Source organism: Salvia splendens, chromosome 20, assembly GCF_004379255.2.
Source record: "Salvia splendens isolate huo1 chromosome 20, SspV2, whole genome shotgun sequence".
Taxonomy (NCBI): Eukaryota; Viridiplantae; Streptophyta; class Magnoliopsida; order Lamiales; family Lamiaceae; genus Salvia; species Salvia splendens.
In genome coordinates, this window is record NC_056051.1 from 26,329,346 (window position 1) to 26,350,807 (window position 21,462).

Below are 21,462 nucleotides of genomic sequence, written 5' to 3' on the forward strand. Positions count from 1 at the left end.
TTTATTCCCTCTTAGGGCACCCACACTGGGGCGGACGATAGGCCGTCCGATGCCTCGGGCGCGCCATCGTCCGCCACTGTGGGTGCGGGGACGATGAACGATGCGTCGTCCTCGCCCGACAGATAGTCGGCGGAGGAAGCGCGGACGATAGGGCATCGTCTGCGCCATCGTCCACCCACTGTGGGTGACGCGGACGATGCAACGCTTTTTTGTTTTTTAAAAAAAATTCGAAAAATTCATTTATATAAATACCCTCTACCCCAGCTTCATTTGTAACATTTTCATTCACATTTTCACTCTCAATTTACACTAGAAAATGGATTCCGGTGATTACTCAAGTTCCAATAGTCCGATGTTTGGAGGTGGTGCACGTTGACATTTTTTTGTTTTTTAATCAATATAGTATTTGCCGTTTTTTAGTTAATCGTTGTGTTTTTTAATTAGTTTGCATTTATATATTTGAAAACATTTAAACTAATTAACAAAACAATAGTAAAACCTGTAGGGCGTCCCACTGCAGGTGGAATGATAAGAAGATAAAATGCTGACGTGACAGTGCATAGGTCGGGCTTTAGAGCGCCCCTTAGGACGCCCCACTGCTGATACCCTTACTGTCCCTTTTTTCCGCAGCTAACCACCCCATGTCATCGGTGCCAACATCAATTACTAAACAAAATTCTCCAAATTTCACATCCAATAAAATGTTAGAAGAAAATCGAAATCAACAATCCAAAAATATCGAAAATTCTCCAATGTGGCAATGGAGCAAGAGACCAAGAAACTTGTTCTATTTATGAAAACTTTTTGTCAACCTTTTCTTTTTTCTCTTTCATATTCTTTTTCTTTTTCATATTTTATTAATTAGTAAACATTAAAACTTGCATAATCCATATAGAAATAAAACTAATTCTAATAAATGAAGAGAATATAAATCTTTTCTTTATAAATTTCACGTTAAAATAAAGACTTGAATCACAGTCCATTGGTAGAGAAAGTGTAATCCTCTTAGATGCTGACAGTTTTCATGGCGGCTGCAGAGCTGGCCTCCTCATCTCCTCCCTCCTTCAATTTCTTCGCTATTTAATGCTACTTGCTATATTTTTTTTCACACACCTCAAATTTTCCTACCTTTTCTTTCCCATCATGGCTCCCTCTACACATAAATCATACCCCACACTTTCCTTCAACACCTGACCGCTTCTGCTCTCCACAATTTCCCTCTTTTTTTCTTCACATTTCACTCACGCATTTCGTCGAACACATTCGCTTATCGGATTCGGGAACGCCGATTCTCGCAGTAAATCGTGTGCTCTAAGCTTGTCCACTCGTTGAAATCGTGTTTGGGAGCTCAATTATCTGTAGATTCTGCCACATTTCTTTCTAATTTTGGTAGTAAAGATCTGATTTTTTTCAACATTGGTTCTTGGAGCTCAAAGAGTTGAATTTTGGAGGGATTTTGATGGATTTAAGCTGTGTGCTGCGTTGATAGAGATGGATTGTTTGATGAAATGACAAAGTAAGTGGATTTTGCGTTTAAGATTGCTCCTGTGAGCACCAACTGTTTGTATTTATTCGCTTTTTTGGAGGTGTTTGGCTTTTTTGGAGAATATATCTGGTTTTGCAGAGCTGTTGATGACTAGGCATAGTTGGTAGCATTTTGTTTGATTGTTGAGAAGAGAGATGGCTGCAAAGTTCTTGCATTCTTTGATAGATGAAAAACAAGATTTGCAGATAGGGTGTATGAATGGGATCTTTCACAAGTTTGATCGTCAACACATGCTGAGAAACACCACCAAGAGGCTGCCTCCGCGTCCCGGTAAGGTTTTTTTTTGTGGAAGTTTGTTTATGAAAGTTATCAAAACTGTTAATCTGCCTTTTTCTTTATATTTTGGTTTGATTTTGTTACTGCTATTGCTATATTGAATGGCTGTTGTTGTTTATGTGATGCTTGTTAATCGTCTTCTTAATCTCGTCTTGCATTATTGTGAAATTTGCTTGCGCTGTCGCGGCTTATTGTCTAAGCATCGGATGGTGGTGTTTTGTGGCAGTGTTGTTTTAATATAGTTAGCATAATTGTTTATCTTCTTTATACATTTTGGTTTGAAATCGTCTTCTTAATCTCATATTGTGAAATTTGCTTGTGCTGTTGCGGATTGATGTCTTAGCATCGGATGGTGGTGTTTTGTGGCAGTGTTGTTTTAGGAAAGTTAACATAATTTTTTGTCTGCCTTATACATTTTGGTTTGATTTTCTTACTGCTAATCTTCTATTGAATGGCTGTTTTTGCTTATGCAATGCTTGTTAATCGTCTTCTTAATGTCGTCTTGCATTATTGTGAAATTTGCTTGTGCTGTCGCGGATTGGTGTCTTAGCATCGGGTGGTGGTGTTTGTGCAGGAAGTTCCCACATCAGTAGTAGTGATACATTGCAGAGGGATTCAAAGTACTCATCACAGGTATTGCCTCTCAGTTTATTATGATGATAAATTTCGAATAGAATTAGGGAAATTGAAGTCTTTTGTTCATTCTTTTATCATGGATGCTGCTTGCATAACGTCTTATGTGGTTTTCAAAATGCACGAACTCTATTGCATCTTATGGTTTAGATACGAAAATGCGACCATCCTTTGAATTTGTGGTATCGTCTCAGCCTAATCTTGGTGATCACATCTTTCGTAACGTGGTTCGAATAGTTATATGTGTAATGATTTGCATTGTCTCGTAAATTGTCCGAACCTGTGGAATTTATGTTTCTTCCACCAACCATTGAAGGTGCCAATGAATAGCAAGACACAGATAGGCTCTTAGGTTAAGCATTTTTTTATGAGGATGGAATCGTGTGCGTTTCGAATTGATATTATGATATAATTTGATGCTGCAGGATAAGAATCATTACAAGAATATGCAAGACCGAGGAAGATACTCCATCGAATCATCAATGGCATCTTGCTCATCTTCATCCCATTCATCGTCGTTCTCTTCTCTAGACTGTAACAAAGCTTCCCAGATGGAAGCTGGATCGTTTGACAGAATGATTTTTCCCGAAACACCTTCAAGTGACTCGGCAATGATCGTGCAGCCCCAGTATAGGCGGCACAGTCTTGACCTTCGAGATCTGGTGAAGGAGTCGATTTATAGGGAAACTCATGGTTTATCGTTGAAAGCCAAGCCTGCTGAGAGAGCTGCAGTTCCGTTCGTGTCATCAAAAAGCAGTGATGGTGGCGACAAGACGCCTGCTGACGTCAAGGAATCTCTGAGAATTCTCACTAAGCTTCAAGAAGTGCCTCGTTATAGCAATGAGCCCGGAGCACTTTCGAGATCATCGTCGCTTTCAATTTCAAGAGACGCCACTCGGTTTTCTTATGATGGAGACGGTTCCAATTCTTCTGTGAAGCTTAGAGACCTTCCAAGACTTTCACTGGACAGTAGGGAGAGCTCGATGCGGAGTGCAGGTGTGGTCCAAGGGAAGGTTCAATCACGCCCTCCGAGTGTTGTTGCAAAGCTGATGGGTTTGGACTCGCTACCCGATTCTGTCTCATCTGGTGACAGCAACATGGGCGGCTCTAATAGGAGTTATCAGGACGAAAGCTTCGTTGATGCTTCAAGCTCGTTTGAGAAATCGGATAAAGCCAAACCAGTTCAACCGACGAGTCCCTCGAGGAACTCATGGAAGGAGCCCATCTCGCCACGATCGAGGAACTCTGATGGTTCAGTGAAACCTGTGTTGCGGCTTCCCATTGAGCCAGCACCTTGGAAGCATAACGACGGGATGAGGACTTCCCAGAAACCAGTATCCAAAAATGCAAAGGCACCTACCGTGTTTCCTTCTGTTTACAGTGAGATCGAGAAGAGATTGGGAGATCTCAAGTTCATGGAGTCGGGGAAGGATCTTAGAGCACTTAAACAGATACTGGAAGCCGTGCAAGTAAAGGGACTCTCGGAAACGCCAAAGGGACTCTCGAGATCAGTAGACCAACGAAAACTACCGGCTGATAAAGTGCTTGCTGTCGCAAAGAGAAAGGCTGTTGCTGCACAAAACCACCAGTCTCCTATTGTGGTCATGAAACCGGCTAAATTTGGCGAGAAATCTGGTATATCTGCAGATAAAAGAAAAGGTTCGAACAGTGGCAGGGCGAAGTCTAGTGAACAAGAGAGTGCTCCAAATTCTGTCGGTACGAGAAACAACAGAACTGTAAGGACCACTCAGGCTAAAGAGGGGTCTGCAGGGTCGGGTAAGATCTCTGGATCAGTCGGCCCAAGAGTGCAAGAAAAGAAGCTCGAACCGGAGAGAAGGTCTCGACCTCCCAACTCTCCCGATTCAAGCAAGTCAAGAAGGCAGCCAAACAAGCAACAGGCAGAGTCCAATTCTCGCGGTGGAAGACCACGAAGACCAAAGCATAGTTCTCCTCAGAAAAGCGATGATCAGCTGAGCGACGTCAGCGTTGAATCAAGAAATTCAAGCTTCCGTGAAATTGAAGATTCTTTTGAGTCGAATGTCGAATTATATAGCTCTGAAAGATCTCTGGGGGCAACCGGTTTCGATAGTTCATCTTCAAAGGCTGAATCTGGTTATGTTCCTCCCGAGTTCTCTAGCCCCGTCTCGGTTCTTGACAATGCAGTGTTCGCACATGACTCTCGTTCTCCTGTGAAGTACACAGGGAAGACCCTCAAAGGTAATATCTTTAATTTATAATGCATGTGTTTTCTTGTAATTTACCATATAGTAACTAGAGATATTGGTTGAACCCGCAGTTAATGAGAGGGATTCGAACGATGTGGAACGGAGCTCAACGGAGAGCTTCATTTCCAGCTCCGCGGAATCCGGCTCTGCATTTGACTACATGAGGGAAAGACTTCTGAACATTGATAACTTAGTTCAGAAGCTCAGAAGGGTCAACTCCAGCCACGACGAGGCGCGGACAGACTACATCGCCTTGTTGTGCGAGAACGATGAGAACCCGGACCACAGATACATCTCCGAGATCTTACTGGCTTCAGGCCTCCTCCTTCGTGACCTTGGCTCAAACCTGACGGATTTCCAGTTTCATCACTCCGGTAATCCCATAAACCCTGAGCTGTTCCTAGTCTTGGAGCAGACAAAGGCGAGCGCTTCATCCAAAGACGAGTCTTTCAACTCCACAACCCGGTCGTCATTGGAAACAAACGAGAAGCTGCGGAGGAGTTTAATATTTGATGCAGTCAACGAGACTCTCGCAAGAAGATTGGCTCCGGAATCCCAGCCTTGGCAGGGCCCGGTTAAGCTAGCAAGGAGGGCGTTGAATACTCAGAATCTGCTGAAAGAACTGTGCCGCGAGATTGAAGAGCTCGAGACGAGGAGTCCAGTGTGCAGTTTGGGTGAAGAGGACGACGGGTGGAAAGCCTTTTTTGGCCACGACCTGCTGCTCCGGTCGGACAACTGGATGAGCTTTGATGCTGATGTTTCAGGGGTCGTTCTCGACATTGAGCGGCTCGTTTTTAAGGATTTGATCGATGAGATTGTGCGTGGAGAGGCTGCCGGCTCGATCGCCAAACGAGGTAGCCGGAAACTCCCTGGAAAGTGATTTGCATCCTTGAGCTTGCTTGTGTTCTGCATTCTCTACCTTACATAGGAACTCGGCATAATGGATTGTAGAGATATATTGATTTTAATTGTTTTTATAGAGTAATATGAAGACTAACATTCAACTTCAAATTTGTTCAAGAAGACTATTGATTTTACTAGTTATGGTAGTATCATTTGTATGTTTGAGATTAAAATGGTATGTTAACATTCCAACATTGATGTGAAATACAAAAATACAATTCTTTACCCATCTAGAGTCGATGGTCTTGTTTATTATTGTTTTTATATTAAATAAATGATAGCTTTACTTATCTTGATTCAATAGTTTTATTTTTTCTATAATTTTAAAAAAATAAAATACATTGATTTTTTTAGTTTATAAAAATAACAATGTCAATAACAAATTTGTAGGATATTAAACCTATAAATCTAAACAAATAATACTAATATAGATTAAATGAACAAAATACTCATATGATGTTCGATAAGTATGAAACATAAATATTTGTTTATTTAACAATTTTTTAACATAGTGTGTTTTATCTATGCTTACTCATTGAGTTAACTTTTGCTAAATCTTGTATATTTAAGAATAAATTAAAGGGATATCTTAGTTGAGGCCATTTTATATTAATACTAACCTCAATATTAATTAACTCCTAATTTAAGTCTTGATTAGTTTTCCCCTTTTATTACTTCTTCAATCCTAAAACCCTCAATTACGCTCACCTCACTCAAAAACCCTAAATTGCAATGTCTCTCCGCCTTGCGCTCCGCCGTGCCCGCCACCTCTCAACCGCCGCCGCCGAAGCCGAGACTACCGCCGCCAAAATCGTAAACATTTCCGGAGCTAAGAAGCGCCTCCGGAAGGTATACGATCCCGACGAGGCGCTCAAAGTCTACTCCTCCTTCTCCACCGCCGATGACGCCTCCGCGCCGCCGGCCTCCGCTCGCCACATCCAGGAGCTGGCGGTCCGCCGCCTCGCCAAATCCCGCCGCTTCTCCGACATCGAGGCTTTCCTCGAATCCAATAAATCCAAGCCCCAAATCACCGAGGAGCCATTCGTCTCCTCTCTCATCAAATCCTACGGCGTCGCCGGAATGATCGACAATGCGCTCGCTACCTACAATCAAATGGCCGATTTCGGTACCCCTCGCTCGACTCTATCCTTCAATGCTCTCCTCTTAGCTTGTATTAACTCCAAGGCTTATGATCGCGTGCCTATTTTTTTCAATGCGTTTTCGGAAAAATTTGGTTTGGTGCCGGATAAATTTTCCTATGGAATGTTGATCAAGGCGCATTGTGAGATGGAATCGCCGGAGAAGGCGAAGGAGACGCTGAGTGAAATGGAGAAGAAGGGGGTTGAAGTTGGGGCGGTGTCGTTTAGCACAGTTTTGCACGCGTTGTATAAGATTGGGAGGGTTGATGAGGCCGAAGCGTTTTGGAACGAAATGGTGAAGGAAAAGGGGATCAAATTGGATGCAGGGTCTTACAATGTGAGGCTTTCGCATATTCGTGATAATCCGGAATCGTTGAAAGCTTTGATTGAGGAAATGCAGAATGAGGGGATAAATCCTGATCCTATTAGCTACAACTATTTGATCACTTCCTACTGTGTGAATGGGATGATGAATGAAGCGGAGAAGGTATATGCTGATCTGTTGCAGGCGAAAGGAGTAAGGCCAAATGCTGCTACTTATAGGACTATGGTGTTCCATTCGTGTAAGGAAGGACGGTATGTCAAAGCGTATAGGATCTTTAAGCTGAGTGTGAAGGTGGGCAAGATTCCCGATTTCAACACATTGAAGTATTTGGTTAAGGGGTTAACTGAAAAGAGGCGTATGGTTGAGGCTAAAGCTATGGTTCGGACTATGAACAAGAAGTTCCCTCCTGATTTATTGAAGGCTTGGGAGAAACTTGCGGATGAGCTTGGGTTAACTCGTGATGGCACAGAGGAGGCTGGCGCTAGCAAGGTAGAAAAGGCGGAGGTTGACGCCAGCAAAGTAGAAAAGGTGGGAGCTGATTCTGGTGTTGAATCGGAGAAGGCAAGTACATGAGTTTGGTCTATGGAATGAGTTTGAGTCATACTCTTTAGACCTACCTTCCGATTGTGAGATGGTATCTATGAGTTGTCATAAAGCATCAGTTTCTATACTTATGAATATTGATTCTCGTGGCATGACTAGCTGAGGATTGTCCTTATAGCAACACCAGTCTCTTGCTGTTCACATGTCTTCTACTTTCCCAATTATTTGAACATTTCTGTTGCTAGTTTTTTTGCTATATCGTTGGTTTTGGTCTTGGTCTTGGTCTTCAAGTTGGCTGTTGTGTTGAGAGCTTTTAGCTTAACTAATCTTGAAAGTTCAAGTATATCACTGTTAGGCTTCTTATATTCATTTGGTACATACTTGTTTTACCCTCATAAAACAGTCTACCTATCTAGGCAGGGGCTCCGACCGATGTGGAGTTAGGCAGAGTATAGGTGGAGATCCTTTGGGTCGTGAGATGTGACTGCAGTGTTTGTTTGCATATCTCAAATGCTGTTTTCTTTCAATTCTTTCATAGACACACTAGAGCGGAAGTTAAGGCCCAAAGTTTGGGATCCCCTGTTGGAGTACCACCCGCAAGCCATCAACGTAGAAGACTAGAAGCTTTCAATTCCGTTTTGTATGGTTTTGCTTAAGTTCGGAGTTAGGGCTTAGCTTTGCTGACCATGGGCTTGTCCATGGCTATCCCGCACCAATCATTCATGCGTTGGTGTGTGTGTTAGGATCCCGTACAGGGCACAGCCCCCATGTAACATCTTCCCTCAACTTTCTTCGTTTTTAAATTTAATTTATTGAATCACCCAAAAAAAAACCAAAACAAAACAGAGAGTACGAACCCAACATATAGAAAAAATGGCGTAATTAAAACATAGTTTGTATATATGTAGTAGCAAAATAGAGTGTTCGAATCCAACAATCTCAAACTTCAGATCCTTTACAAATATGAACAAAGAGAGCATCCATCAAACGGAACAAAACCACGTAATAGATGCATAAGCATATACCAAGAGTGCGGAAGGTACTTTCCGTTGTGTGAGCTTAGGCGAATCCGTCGACATCGAACTGCAAGAGTGGCAATGAGGGTTTGTATGGAGGCAGACGGCGGTAAATCGAATCTGAAGATAAGGTGGCAATCCTAGGTGGGACGTTTAATCTAGCGATAGAATGGTTAATGTAGTACTCGTGATTGAATTCATGTGACATGGTTTTAGATTTAATCTTGTTATTATAAGTATAATAATGTGAGCTGTCGAATTTCAATATGCAAAAAATTTCAAAACGGCAAGAAATAAATAAATGATAGTAGTAATATACTGATTTGGGTTGTGACAGGGAAGCAGAGTACAACTGCAAGAGACGATAAATACAAATTCTGAATCACCCATTATTTCTTATTCATTTCTCTGCACTTTCTGAATGCAATTACGACCTTTCGAAACTCACACACACACACACACACACACACACTTTTTAATATACGTACTATAATAAAAATTAAGATTTTCAGTTGATGCAACCAAAAATGGGACATCAAATAAATAGCATTTTACTTTAAATTATAAGCTTACCCGAAATGTATGAGAATAAATTGAAGTTTTAGAGGAATGTTAGGTTTCTTATTCATGTCTCCGATTGAGATACTTAAAAAATGTTATTGACGTTATTAATTTTACAATTAATTATTTCAATATAATTTTGGCGGTAATAAATCAAAATAAGTATATGAAAAAAACAAATAAGTTCAACATGAACTAAACAAAAACGAAACTCATGATTAATCCTCACGTAAGATCTGTACCATAACATTTGTCTTTCTTCTGTATATATGGTTTAAGTCCTTTAACATTTTATTTATTGAACAAATAAGAGATGATGTTCAAGCAACTTGAACTTTAATTATTATTATAAGATTTATCATTTACTGGATTCCTACATTTTTTCGAATAAAAGGTTAGAAACAACATTTTTAAACTTATTCTTATGTGGATTCTTTTAGCTTGTTATAAAAAAACAAATATTGAGTACTACTATGTAAGTATCATAAAAAATGTGGTCAATATATTTTTTAGAAAGGAATAAACATTGTTATTCCAATTAATGAAGTTTTAATTTTGAACTTTGATCCATCTTAATCCTAGACCATAATAATTGTTTCACAATAATATCACACCCTTTAATATATTAATTGGTATCGTATTAGTATAGGTGTACGACCTAATTTTGTTGGTTTGTATTTGTACCCTATCACCTAATTTATTTTGTTTGTTAGTATTTGTAATGGTGGTAGGGCTTGATTTTAGCCCACCTCAATGTTATAGTACTTCTCTTGAAATTATGTTAATTATGCAACTATGCAAGTACTAAAAAAGTTGGAAAAGTTATTAATTTCGTCATGGTATTAATTTCTTTACTAAAATTTCTGATTGACATGGTGCCATTTATGTCCAATAAATATAATTGTTCATCAACCTTAATTAAGTTGCGATTTTTTGTTATTGGAGTGTAATTAACTAATTGCAGGATACAATTAAGTTCGATTTTAAACTTGAACATAACTATTTTTTCAATGCAAGTCATACCAAAGTTTAAAGAACAATTATTATATGCATAGCTAGTTAATTGATTCCACAGAGACAAGATAATGATGCTACTAGTTAATTTGTAATTATTGAGATTAGATTAATTAATTAGTAGATCATATTACTTTAATGAACTTATCATAAAGACTTTTTAGAATTTTTTTAGAAAAAAACAGTATTGATTAATTAGTTATGAAAATATCTAGTAAATAAAACATGTTAACTTGAGTAAACATGTATTACACTTCTTTGTTATGGAACGATCATACAGAAGTCCCATAGTCCAATAAAATTTATAATTTTGATACTTTAATTTGGCCCTATATATATGACTGGACTTATTAAAATTATATATCGTTGCATCAAACTTTTATGTGAAAAAAATTTCTCACTTTTTACTCAACTAATAAAATGCCAAGTGCAACTTTTAACATTTAGCCGCGGCACAAATCAACGACACACGCTCGTTCCGATGCGTTTGACAACGAAAATTCTACATTATTCCATCGCGAACTACTTCTCCACAGTAGACAGATGATTTCCGTTTCAGAAGCGCGTTTCTGGTACATTTCTGCCATAAATTTTCAGCTTTTAATCACTAGTGTATGCGCTTAACCGGAATTAATTAATGAAATCACACATACATTTTTACTTCATTTTTCGAGTGAAATTTCTAATTAATCGATAAAAAGGCGTGGATATCTCCGTTTTATTTCATGTCATGGTCCATCTGAAATATTTAAAAAAAATTACATTCCAAGATTTTGAAAAAAAATGATATACTTATGTGGCAACGTTCATCTTGGATGAGATTTTGGTGCCCAAACTAGCCCTTAAAAGACCTAATGAGTGATAAATATAGTGACTAACCAGAGATTGTAGTGAGAATTGATGATATAGTTCAACAGTTAATGAGAAGTTGAGTGTGGTATACAAAACTTGATTGGTGCATATGAATAGACTTATTACTTATCATTTGGTATCAATTGATATAACAACGAGATTGAGTACCAAAATACTACTATTACTACAGTTTTAATTAGTGCTTGATCACATTTGTCAAAAGTATTAAAATGATAGGGCTTTTCTGTAGTATAATTTTTTCCTAACAAATTGCCAAGACTAAGACAAAACATGATTTGTAGTTTGTGCGTAACAATTTTAATTAAAGTAACATTAATTCATACATAGCTGTGGGCCTTTGGTAAGGATGGTCATATAAACATAAAAGACTACTACCACGTATTACATGTTATGCATGAAACAAACATAAAATGCGTTTATAATGTTGATATAAATATACGTTTGGACAAAGTAAATTAAATTATGTTATTCTAGGAAAGTGGTTGGTTTCACTATGAGATTTTAGGTATTTGGCATTAGAGAGTGTTAGGGTCGTATAGGTTTGTAACCCAACAAACCTCCCCTCAAACCGAGACCACATCGGGAACGCAGTCGACACAAACATGGGTCGTTCCAACCATGGCCCCTGGGTCATCCTGGGCCCGACTCTAACCCGAGTCCTTCAGGGCCCGACCCTAACCGGGGCTCATCCAGGCACAACTCATAGCCACCTGGGCTCTGATACCACTTGTTAGGATCGTCGACTGCAACATTAGTTTGATATTGTTCGCTTTGGGTCAAGCCCGCACGGATTTGTTTTTGGGTCACTCCCAAAAGGCCTCAAACTAATTGGGGTTGGACAGAAATTATATACACCTTCCAACTTCCCGCACTCATCCGATGTGGGATAGGTTTGTAACCCAACAGAGAGTGGTGGCCAAGCTTCCTTTTTTCGCCAAGATCAGTGATCAAGATTTTAGGTGATGTTAGGATTTGAAAGACTAAATGACCTCAAGAAAGTGGTGAAAAATTGCTAGTGCTACTTTCTTTGTTTGTGCATTTGTTTGTGAGGACAATGTTGCTTAGGATTGTTGATCTTCGGGTTATGCTTTGTCTTGATTTGACTGTCCCTTTAATTTTTCAACTAAAGGATCTTTTGTTTACGCTCTTGAGTAATCTTCTATTGTGTCCGTGTGCTACTTGGACTTTGTGAGTTTTAAACCTTTTATTTTATAAAAGAAATCATGCAATACTCAAGTTATATCATTGTAAACACAATGTTTTTGCTCCCTACATATGCCAAGAGTGTGAAAGGAAAAAAAAATATGAGAAAAGAAAGAAATAAGCAAATCTCACTGCAAAATATAAAAGTGGTCCTCTGAGAAATAATCAGAAGCTTTAAAGAACCTCCCATAAAATTGGTCCCTCCTCTAGTATATCAATAATCTCATCCACCACATCATCTTTCAATTACTCATCTATACCTATTTATTCATTTCATTTCTTTATTAAAGGGGATTAATTAATTAATTAATTTTATAAGCCCTTGTGATCATACAATAAAGTTGATTGAACCATGCTAACTCTCATTTACCAATAAAATACATAGCCCGCATATATATATGCATCTCCCTCTTTCCTATTCTTCACCCAAAAATGATTAATTAGGGGACATTAAGTATATATGCTTGTTAATTAAGATATCTTGTCACTTCCCGGTATCTACTTCGATTTGTCTCGATGTGATCCAAACGGGTTCAAGTGCTTGAAGAGGTATTTATATATAAACGTTGGTTTATCAAGAACACTCTAGGAAAAACACTTTGAATTGTTGATTAATCACCAAAGACAATTGTTAAATCATGTTTCTATCTCATCGCATCCCTTTTTCGTTTTGTGAGATTTGAAAATTATCGTCTACGCCTCAGTGTAGGTCCTCAATAATCCAAATTTCTCACTAAGAAAATAGAAGGTATGCCAATTTTTCTAGGAAGGGTGCCGAATGTATCATCAAATATCTCTGGATTTGAAAATTGAGATATGCTAAAGCTACACTTTGATTTTTGTGATCTACAATATGAAAAATAGTGTACTAGCGCATATGCGAAAATTTGCGTAATATTCCCTCTGTCCCATTAAAAATGAAACGTTTTCCTTTTTTTTTGGGTTGTCCCATTAAAAATGAAACATTTCCTAACTTATCTCTACTTTTCCCTCTCTCTTACTTTACTCTATCTTCTTTAACTCACAAAACAACACTACATAAAATCATGTGCCGAAAAGCAAACGTTTCATATTTATTGGGACGGACGTATTATCAATCATAAAAGTAAACGCTCGTATAAAGAACTCTCTGTCTCTGATTGGAATGTAGTATAATACATTCCATTCAAACTAAGAAATATCGCAGCTGATAAAGCTAGTTGTAGTTGGCAATAAAGCAATTGGTGTTAGCTAGATTGGTCCCATTTAATTTGATGATGCAAGTTTAAAGTCCATCAATACAAAGAATCATTAATTATCAGCAGCATCAAAGAATAAGTCATTGAAATTATTTGTTTTCCCACCTTATTATTATTAATATTTCTTACAACCTACTAATTTCTTAGGTTATTACCAGATTTTATATGTGTCGTTATGCACCCACGCCACATGGTTGCAATTGCACCATACCTTTATCTTTTCTGCAACATGGACTAGTGAAATATTCCATCACCATCGTCGTCGTTATCATCTTCCCTCTCTTCCTAATCCCCAACCAAATTTTTTCCTTCAAAAAATAGGGTTTCCTCTTCAAGAATTTAGAGCTGAGACGGTTTCTGCAACTCAGAAAGAAAGGAAATTTTTAGTTTCTTGATCATACACTAGATGATGACAAAAGGTGAGTTCTTCAATTTAATTTTTGTTTTTGTAAGTTATTATTGAAATTCTTTTATTTCTTTCAAAATCGTGATTATATTTGTCACATAGAGAATTAGCTATTTTTTCTTGTTTGATTCAAAGAAAAGAAAATGACCTAAAAAAACTTTCCTCTTACAATTTTTTGAAAACCTAATTTGATGGTTTCCGGCTTGCTGACGATACCCTGAGATTTTCCTTGCAGAGGAATGACAGACAACGTCGTCTTCGTCATCCAAGCATGAATTCCAACTCCAGAGAGAAAGATCCGACTCCGAGGGTGAAGCAAGAAGGGACAACGAGATCACGGTGGTCGACGACCCACAAAAACCCCCGAATAGTGCGCGTCTCGCGCGCCTTCGGGGGAAAAGACCGGCACAGCAAGGTCTGCACGGTCCGGGGGCTGAGAGACCGGCGCATCCGCCTCTCTGTCCCCACGGCCGTCCAGCTCTACGAACTCCAAGACAAGCTCGGCCTCAGCCAGCCGAGCAAGGTCGTCGACTGGCTCATCGACGCCACGAAATCCGACATCGACAAGCTCCCCCCTCTCCCCTCCATCCCAGGAATCTTCCCTAACCCTAATCAAGAATTCCCACCCCAAGCTTCATCCCTCTCCCAATTCCTGGCTTCCAAGCAAGGGATGATCAAATTTGACAATGAGAGAGGAGAGAGAGAGAAGGAGAAGTGGATTGAGCAAGAGAATCATAGCCAACATGAGGGTTTTGGGGGATTTGTGGCACAGAATCTTTTCCCATTAGGACAAGTGAATCAAAACCCCCAATCCCAATTTTTTCAAAACAACCCTTATTTCCATTGGGATCAAATCTCCCAATTTGGACCTAATTACATCAATCCTTTGCCTAATCAAGATGATCATCAATCATCATCACATCACAACATGATCATCAATAATCCTTCAAACACTCATCTCTATTTCAACATCCCACCTTTCCCTTCCTACTTGCCTCCTCCAATGGAGCCGAATCCCGGCTTCTCAACGGCCCTCCACCTCACGAGGCCATTCGCCTTCAAACCGGCTGCTCAGCCGCACCATGGTGATGCCGGGAGATCCGAGACAAAAGAGGACTGATTATATATGCAAATACACTCACACACAATTGGGAAGAAAATGGGATTCTTGCAGCTATACAAATGCTACATATACAGTAAGGAATATGATTTATTTTTCTGCCTTTTATATGTATTTTTTTGTTTTGTTTTCTGATTTTGCAAGAGATATACATTTATACTTGGAATTAATGTTTGATTAAATACTACACCTGTATGTACTTGTTAAAAGTCACATTTGTCAGGGTTTAATTTTAGTTGATGTAATCAATAATTGAGGTTGGATCTGTTCTCTTGAAATTACATGAGAGATATATGGAATTATTTTGGAGGTGTAATCCTCTCTAACTATTTTATTTATTTATTTATATCCTCCTTCATAGTTCATAGTCTTAACCTGACTTTAATCTAGACGATGATGCGCAATTTAGTAGGTTAGACGCTTCCATTTCAGCCAATTATAGGTTGGGTTCGAGTCACTACGGTCACAGGGCCTATATATGAAGACATTATTGATCATTTTCAATTCTTTTGAAATAAACTGAAATTAATAAAGGGAATTATGTATAATGTATATGGCTAGCTAGCTTTATATGAAGTTTTTAGTTAATTTAATTTGCATGACATTAGTCTTTTTACTTCTCTGTACTTGTAAAGATTAGATAAGTATTGCTACTTTGATTCAGTATATTAATTGTTGCTTTTGTGGTTTTAATATGGGAATACACCAAATACATTCTTAACGTGAAATGCAGACATATATCAAGGTTTTTTGTGAGAGGTTGAAAATAAATTATTACATAATATGCCTTATTTAGTTATTTTAGAGTATATGATTAATTAAGATTCATTGCTTTTATATAATGGGCTGAAGAATATACAGATACATTGATTTAATTACAGAGATAATCTTTCATAACATATCTTTGTATTTCAAATCGGTATGTTTTGTACATTCCTTAGCTACTTTGTACAAGATTATTTTTACAGTGGTGTGTATATTAAACCAATGGAATTAGCAACGGATTGACCACTGTCGTTATTTACCAATTAAAAACTCATTGGGAGAAGGGTTATTGGAACAATGCAGTTAATGAAATTACCAGTACTATTAATTAGGAAAATGAAATTGAGGTTGAAAATTGAATGTTTGAATGATATGAATTCCACATGCATGGTGAAGATAGGGTAACATGAATTTGTTTACTATTGCACTAGCTGTGACTGTTGTTGGTTTGTCAGAAATGCAGCTTTTAACTATCAGTTGCCGATAATATTGGGAACAAACATGAATTTCTTGTCTTCACCAATTAAATATTATGGATATCAACAAATACTGCAACAAAATGTTGATATTCAAAAAGTATTTTATCCTTTTACTGCATGCATTCAGACTTTGGTTAATTGCATGTGCTGCTGCTGCTGCAATGACAATATGTCTTTGGTAATATTAATTGTTCAAATTATTTGACCATTTAAAATTAATCACTCACAAATTATTGTTATTTATTCAAAAATAATTTGTGGGTTTTGTAACATGAAATTTGATCTTTTTATCTCCAATTGAAGGAAACATATATTGATGTTAAAGAATAATAATTGAATGCAATCTCCATGTCATATCAATATACAAGACAAATTGTATACCAATAAAAAGAAGAAGTGAACAGCAACTAACAGTGCCCCATGCAATGTATTTATGTTTGATGTCAATGATATTGACTAGAGCAAGATAAAAGACAGAATGGAAGTTCAGAAAATCTGTTTTTTCTCACTCATTTTTAAATTATTTTTGAGATCACGTGACAGTGGCATTTCTCTTTATTTGACAGGTGTTTTAATTTGTTCATATTTCTTTGTGCCCTTTTATTTTTTAATTTCTTACTACTCCATATAATTAATATCATTAAAATATTATAAAATTACGCGATCACATTATGGCTTGCCACACAGTTGTTTTAGATAAAAACAATAGTTACTAATAATTTTAATTAATGTTCAATTAGTTTTACATATTTACCTCTCCCACTCGGGATTATGACTAATAATTTTTAACTCAATCTTTTCACTAAAATTAATTATATAACCTATTATTGTAGTAGTTTAAAATCTAAAATTTTATATTTTACATAACAAAACTGAATTCTAGTATTTTTTTTTTCAAATTGTCAATTATATACATATTTTTTATAAGTGTGTGGGCAATCATAATGTGGCTGATTAAGGTCACTCCAAAAATAAGTTGAAAATGGATGTTTCAAAAATAAATTAACAATGACTAAAGAAGGGGTATTGTTTATTAGCAAAATGATATAGTCCTATTATAAATGAATTACTTTTACCATGTTTTACTCAAACGTGGATGTCATGGAAATTTAAGCTCAGTTTTTTAAGCAAGATGATAGTATTATTTATTGTTGAAGCTAATCAAACTATGAAAACCCTATTTGGGTAAAGTTAATAATACTTAGTAGCTACCTATATACCAATAATAGACATGCACGTACAAATTTATTTAATAATGGCATAATTAGCCTTAGTTAAAGATGGTTAAAACGTACAACACCAATGTGAAACCCTAGAAAGTATGTGAAGCTAGCAAAAAAGGAAGCATATAGTCTAGAGATAGAGAGAGAGAATCAAATAATTTCTGTAAGAAAGTTTTTGATGAAAAGGAAATAAGATAATAAAGTGATAAGAGTGTGACTGCATTAATATTGGTATGTTATCACAAGATCCAAGAATATTTAAAGAATTGTACAGTCACAACTTGTGGCTCACCAAGCATACTTTATTAGTGGACCTATTTCATCCTAACAATATTTATTTATATGCATTACAATATATAATATATACATATACAGTTAAAATAAATTTAGTATATATTATTAGATCACGAAGACAGTGGAATATTAGGGTTTCTTCTAAATGAAAATGTGTTCTATATATGTTCGAATCATTTAATTGATAAAATTTCCAATTTTAAATTTGTCATTTTTTAACAGTCAATTAGACCAATAAATTTTAATTCACAACTTTTATAATACAAAAAAATATAGACATAAAAGAAGCGTTGTGTGTTGCGATTTACATCGTTTGTTTAGCTTTTGTGTTTTTCTTTGTCACTTTGTATTATTTTGTGTTGTTTGGATTGTCACCATTTTTTTGGCAGATCCTGCTCGCTGATTCTTGGCTTATTAACATCTAACATTATTTCACTTTCATTTCGTTTTGTGCGTATGTGAACTTCATTCGAAGATGTTCTTGTCATCTTCGAAGTCGGCAAAAAAAAAAACAATTGAAACCCTTTCAATAAGTAGTTTTAATTACAACTCTGTCATAATATCTAATTTTTAATATTTAACCATCCCAAAACATTAATAGCTTATTATTAACTTTGTTATAAAATATTAGCATCCTATAAATGGTAAATTAAACCATTTTGTAACATAGAGTATTTTTTAAAAAACTTAGTAGCTAACTTAAGATGGAATTCCTTAAGCTTATAATAGATCATATATATATACACCTAATTTAGTATTTTTATCATCATTATTATCAATAACTTGGGGTTTTTATCAAAGGGAACCAATAATGATTTCTATTGCCTCCGTGGTGATTTGAATCCCCGATTTCTCTGGTCAATGTGAAGCATATGACCAATAAAATTGCACTTCATCATCTTATCGCCAACTTAGGTTGCTCCAATATCCGTTAGAGATATGCATCCTCGGTAGTTTCTCGAAAATTAACGACAAAGTAATATCCGTCTTTAATTTTATTTTTTTTTATTTTATAAAGTGAAATACGTTGTAAATGAGCATAAATGATAATCACATGCGAGCTGCTACTGCATGCTTTAAAAAGTTTTATTGGGATTGATTAATCTAGCTAGGTGGGGAAAACCCTAGCTATTTCACCTAAAAAGCTGATATCTCTACTTATTGCTATTTTGTTATGTTTCATTGCTTTCTTAATTTCTCTCATCCACAACCCTACTTTTCTCCAGTTTCGTGTATATATATATTCTACTTTTTTTATTGATGGGGTGCGTACTAAACAAGCCCAACAGCAATGACGGCCCATCAGCCCAAAGCCCAAGGAAGAGTATGAGTTCGGCATTACCAAAGAGTTCGGCCTCAGCCTACAGCTCGGTAAAAGCCAACCAATCAAGCTCTGCTCTCAGGTCGGCATCAAGCTCTACTCTCAGATCGGCAACCAAAGCAGTTCGGTCTCAGTATTCGACCGAACAAGGAGTTAGTGGACCCATACAGGATGTCCAACACACCCACTACCACGTGGTGTCAACTCAGGCCACGATCGGAGGCCATGACCTACGCTACATCCACGATCTTAGGCCATGACCTACACGACATCCACGACTTAGGGTGGTGATGCAAGCCACGATCTTAGTCCAAGATATAAATGGAACTTAGATCTGATATGAGAAGGTTAAGCTCTCTAGAGAAAAACACCATATAGCAAATAGCAAGTTTGTATTTGTAAGCTGTAGAAAACAGATCAAGCAATACAATCTTGCCCTCCCTTTTTCCCGTGGACGTAGATTTACTTCAGTAAATCGAACCACGTAAATTCTTTGTGTCTGTATTTTCATTCTCTACCAGCATTTGCTAACATCAAAAATTCGCGGATCCATCACTGGCGCCGTCTGTGGGAAGCAGAGAACAAAATTTGTGATAAAGCGAATTTTTGATCCATTTTTTTCCACCCAAAAAATGCATACCAGATCGCAGAGTACCCGTATTCCTGCCCGTGAGAACCAGGAGGAAGCCAATCCATCCCATAGGTCTGGAAAACAGCCTAGGGATAAATCCACCACCAGTTCTCATGGCGAAGGAACAGGCCGCTCCAAAAATCGTCCCACTGAGTCTTCCCAGCAGCCTGATTTGAATGAGGCTGTCAAGCTGTTCTTGGCTGAGAAGCAGGATGAGTTCTTAGCCTTCCTGCAAAAGAGCCAAGAGCCGAAGACGAAAGCGGAGGATTCTCCTTCCTCATCCAGACATGAAAGTCACTACCGCAGTAGTGCCGTGTCTTCCAGGAAGAAGAATCCTCAACCCCGACATATTCCTGCTCTTCCTCGGTACCGGAATCACAGGAGAACTCAATCTCCTCCATACCGACGAGATATCGGATTCGCCGTGTACGGAGCACTGAAGACTTCGTTCTCGGACGACATCACCCGAACTCCCCTACCGCAGAACTACCGAACTCCGTCGATGACTTACGACGGGCTCGTGGACCCTCACGATTTCTTGGGGCGCTATCAGTATAACATGGCGAACCAGGGTCTCAACGAGGTCCACATGTGCAAGCTGTTTCCCGAGCTGCTCATCGGGAACGCGAGAAGGTGGTTCGATAGCCTCCCCCAGGGCAGCATCAGATCTTACCGAGATCTAATGGATGCCTTCCACAGGAGGTTCTTTCAGAAAGCGGAAGCCCGAATCACTTCGGCTCAGCTGCTTTCCATTCGTCAAGGTCGCGACGAAAAAATCAGCGACTTTATGACAAGATTCCACAAGGAATGCCTGCAAGTAGACGATCTCAACGATCTGCTTGTCATCTCGGCATTCCAAAATGGAATCCTGCCCGGAGCTCTCTACAGGAAGCTCGTTGAGTGCGGTCCGCAGACAGCTCAGGAAATGTGGGACATTGCGGACCAGTACTCCCGGGCCGATGAGGCAGACCGTCGCAAACGGTCGTTAGACAGCTCATCGTCCCGAGGAGACAGGAGGAAGCCCGATCATAGCGATCAGGGACATCCTCGCCGAACTCCTTTTGGCGATCAGGGACATCCTCGCCGAACACCTTCTCCACTAAAGGAGAGATAGCGGTCATCCGAGGTGATCGAAAAAGAGCAAGTGTGTTCGCAGATTGCGCTTAAAAGTGCCGAGCAATCAGTTCGGCACCATCAAGCATAGCAATCACCGCAGCCGGAATCAGAGGCCGGCGAAATGACCGAAGTCACACCGGAGCCGAACTCGATGGTGTACGGCACTGAAGCCATGATTCGGTTGAGATCGGCATATCCAGTCCCCGAACTCAATTTCTCCTCAGAAATGAATGGTGATGGACTGAGAGCCGAACTAGATCTTGCCGAAGAAAGAAGAGAATTGGCCTGCCTAAAAGCAGCCAAGTACAAGGAGCAAGTAGCCCGGTATTACAACCAAAGGGTGAAGAAGCTGCAATTTCAAGTGGGAGATCTCGTCTTGAGAAACAACGAAGTAAGCCGAGCAGAAAAGCTGGGCGAACTCGAGCCCACATAGGAAGGTCCATATCGGGTGTCAGAAGTCCTCGGCAAAGGGTCTTAAAAATTGACTCACGCGTCAGGAGCACAAGTACCCCGAACATGGTACGTTTCCAACCTCAAGAAGTTCCATTTGTAAGAGACAGTCCGGTCAGTCAGTCTTATGTGTTTTCTTTGTTTTTTACTTGTTCTTGTCTC

The 21,462-nt window shown here is 38.4% G+C and overlaps 3 protein-coding genes across 3 annotated transcripts; all 3 read left to right on the forward strand.

Annotated features, from left to right (window-relative positions):
- Positions 1–975: 975 nt before the first annotated feature.
- On the forward strand, positions 976–5,816 carry LOC121782597 (protein LONGIFOLIA 2-like). The gene is made up of 4 exons (XM_042180508.1): positions 976–1,816; positions 2,397–2,455; positions 2,881–4,672; positions 4,752–5,816. Exons 1-4 carry the CDS (start codon positions 1,681–1,683, stop codon positions 5,558–5,560), a joined length of 2,796 nt encoding a protein of 931 aa, XP_042036442.1. The 5' UTR covers positions 976–1,680; the 3' UTR covers positions 5,561–5,816.
- Positions 5,817–6,251: 435 nt separating this feature from the next.
- Positions 6,252–7,953, forward strand: LOC121782843 (pentatricopeptide repeat-containing protein At4g36680, mitochondrial-like). Its single transcript, XM_042180815.1, has one exon. It carries the CDS (start codon positions 6,316–6,318, stop codon positions 7,618–7,620), a length of 1,305 nt encoding a protein of 434 aa, XP_042036749.1. The 5' UTR covers positions 6,252–6,315; the 3' UTR covers positions 7,621–7,953.
- Positions 7,954–13,626: 5,673 nt separating this feature from the next.
- LOC121781131 (transcription factor TCP17-like) lies at positions 13,627–15,337 on the forward strand. Its single transcript, XM_042178832.1, has 2 exons — positions 13,627–13,914; positions 14,137–15,337. The coding sequence occupies exon 2, from the start codon at positions 14,173–14,175 to the stop codon at positions 15,019–15,021; it is 849 nt and encodes a 282-aa protein (XP_042034766.1). The 5' UTR covers positions 13,627–13,914; positions 14,137–14,172; the 3' UTR covers positions 15,022–15,337.
- Positions 15,338–21,462: the final 6,125 nt, after the last annotated feature.

What these genes read in the sequence shown, in the direction of transcription:
- LOC121782597 (XM_042180508.1), top strand. Translation starts at nt 1,681, where the DNA reads ATGGCTGCAAAGTTCTTGCATTCTTTGATAGATGAAAAACAAGATTTG. An exon ending in GAGGCTGCCTCCGCGTCCCG is followed by an intron (nt 1,817 to 2,396) that starts GTAAGGTTTTTT and finishes GTGTTTGTGCAG; the next exon opens with GAAGTTCCCACATCAGTAGT. An exon ending in CACAGGGAAGACCCTCAAAG is followed by an intron (nt 4,673 to 4,751) that starts GTAATATCTTTA and finishes TTGAACCCGCAG; the next exon opens with TTAATGAGAGGGATTCGAAC.
- LOC121782843 (XM_042180815.1), top strand. Translation starts at nt 6,316, where the DNA reads ATGTCTCTCCGCCTTGCGCTCCGCCGTGCCCGCCACCTCTCAACCGCC.
- LOC121781131 (XM_042178832.1), top strand. Translation starts at nt 14,173, where the DNA reads ATGAATTCCAACTCCAGAGAGAAAGATCCGACTCCGAGGGTGAAGCAA.